This window comes from Camelina sativa, chromosome 8 (genome assembly GCF_000633955.1).
Source record: "Camelina sativa cultivar DH55 chromosome 8, Cs, whole genome shotgun sequence".
In the NCBI taxonomy this organism is placed as follows: domain Eukaryota; kingdom Viridiplantae; phylum Streptophyta; class Magnoliopsida; order Brassicales; family Brassicaceae; genus Camelina; species Camelina sativa.
In genome coordinates this window covers 5,558,082-5,560,343 of record NC_025692.1, presented here as the reverse complement: position 1 = coordinate 5,560,343, position 2,262 = coordinate 5,558,082, and the positions used below count along the sequence as shown (strand labels likewise).

The 2,262-nt window shown below is 42.3% G+C and overlaps 1 protein-coding gene across 1 annotated transcript; it reads right to left on the bottom strand.

The window, feature by feature from the left end:
- On the bottom strand, nt 113-2,262 carry LOC104706313 (tubulin alpha-3 chain). The gene is made up of 5 exons (XM_010422491.2): nt 1,940-2,262; nt 1,624-1,838; nt 1,336-1,535; nt 741-1,249; nt 113-645 (listed from the first exon to the last, which is right to left on the bottom strand). Exons 1-5 carry the CDS (start codon nt 2,050-2,052, stop codon nt 330-332), a joined length of 1,353 nt encoding a protein of 450 aa, XP_010420793.1. The 5' UTR covers nt 2,053-2,262; the 3' UTR covers nt 113-329.

Sequence of the window (2,262 nt, the reverse complement as noted above, 5' to 3'; positions counted from 1 at the left end):
AATTTTTTGGATCATGATCCATGAATGTAAAGTAGAACACATCTCTACAATGTCCCAATAGACAAGATTGTACCTAAAGTAAAAAATGGACATTGTAAGAAGAGAATGAAGGTTTGGTACAACAAAAAAAGCTTGATAATGATGAACTCGGGATCTTCCCCAATGGTCGCTTTACCAATGAAAATGTATCGAACCGAGATAAAACACAAAAGGCAGAAAATGTTCAATGGATATTGTACAGGATTAAAACAAACATGTAATCAACAAGAATCATAAGTGAATACAGAAAAAGAAAAAACTTTTTGATGCTCATTGTTCGAGCAAAGGTCTCAATAGTCTTCACCTTCATCCTCTTCGTCGTCTCCACCTTCAGCACCCACTTCTTCGTAATCTTTCTCCAATGCAGCCAAGTCTTCACGTGCCTCAGAGAATTCACCTTCTTCCATTCCCTCACCGACATACCAGTGCACAAATGCCCTCTTGGCATACATGAGATCAAACTTGTGGTCGATCCGTGAGAACACCTCTGCCACTGCTGTGTTGTTGCTGATCATACATACAGCTCTCTGGACCTTAGCGAGGTCACCTCCCGGAACAACAGTTGGAGGCTGGTAGTTGATTCCACATTTGAATCCAGTCGGGCACCTACAATTCGAAACACATGTCAAGTAATTGTTTATATAAAAACAACATGAAACTAGAAACAATAGCAACTTGTTTGTTCCGTTTCAAGATCATACCAGTCAACAAACTGAACGGTTCTCTTAGTCTTGATGGTACCAACAGCAGCATTAACATCTTTAGGAACAACATCTCCACGGTACATCAAACAACAGGCCATGTATTTTCCGTGCCTGGGGTCACACTTAGCCATCATGCTAGCTGGCTCAAACACAGCATTAGTGATCTCAGGGACTGATAACTGCTCATGGTATGCCTTTGCGGCTGAGATGACTGGTGCATAGGATGATAACATGAAATGGATACGGGGATATGGGACAAGATTGGTCTGGAACTCGGTGATATCGACATTGATAGCTCCATCAAACCTCAGTGATGTGGTCAGGGATGATATAATCTGAGATATCAACCTGTTCAAGTTGGTGTAGGTTGGCCTCTCAATATCTAGGGATCTGCGGCAAATATCATAGATGGCTTCATTATCCAAGAGGACAGCAACATCGGTGTGTTCAAGTAGGGAATGCGTTGAGAGAACACTGTTGTAAGGCTCTACAACAGCAGTAGAAACCTGAGATCAAAGGGCAATGCATTCAAAACTTAAGATTCATCAACCAAAGAAACATGTAATGTAGTGAGTTCTTTCTGAAAAGGTACCTGAGGAGAAGGGTAAATGGTGAATCCAAGTTTAGACTTCTTTCCATAATCTACAGACAAACGCTCTAACAAGAGAGAACCCAATCCAGAACCAGTACCACCACCAACAGCATTGAACACCAAAAACCCTTGCAAACCAGTACAGTTGTCGGCTAATTTCCGCACACGGTCAAGGCAGAGATCCACAATTTCCTTTCCAACTGCAATCATATAAGGAATTAAGCACCATCCCAAAAGAGCCCTAACAAATTAACACTAACACAAGCAAGCAGGAAATGGATTTCTCACCAGTGTAATGGCCTCTGGCGAAGTTGTTAGCAGCATCTTCTTTACCAGAAATGAGCTGCTCCGGGTGGAAAAGTTGGCGGTAAGTACCAGTACGAACTTCGTCTATAACAGTAGGCTCAAGATCAACGAAGACAGCCCTGGGAACATGCTTCCCAGCACCAGTCTCGCTAAAGAAAGTGTTGAAAGCATCGTGCGCAACACCAACTGTAGTATCACTACAAATAATCAAAAACAACATTCTTCGTCTCTCAAAAAAACCTTTCCGATTACAACAAAAACAGAGTAGAAACGAACGAAATTAGGGTTTATATAATACCTGGGCATCATGCCATCAGGCTGGATTCCATGTTCGAGACAGTAAAGCTCCCAGCACGAGTTCCCGACTTGAATCCCAGCTTGTCCAATATGAATGCTTATGATTTCCCTCATCTTCGCTTAGCAGAAGCAACCCTAATTTCCGAGAGCGATGATCCTCTTCTTCGACGGCCGGAGAAATTTTGAAGGCGGTGAGGGAGGGAGCGAGATCTTGGATTTTTATTATTTTTGTTGTTTCGGATGAAATTTGAGGGAAAAAATGATAATTTATTGAATGGGATTTGATAATTTAGTTGGGGTCCGCCAAGTTGTGACAGCCTGCCC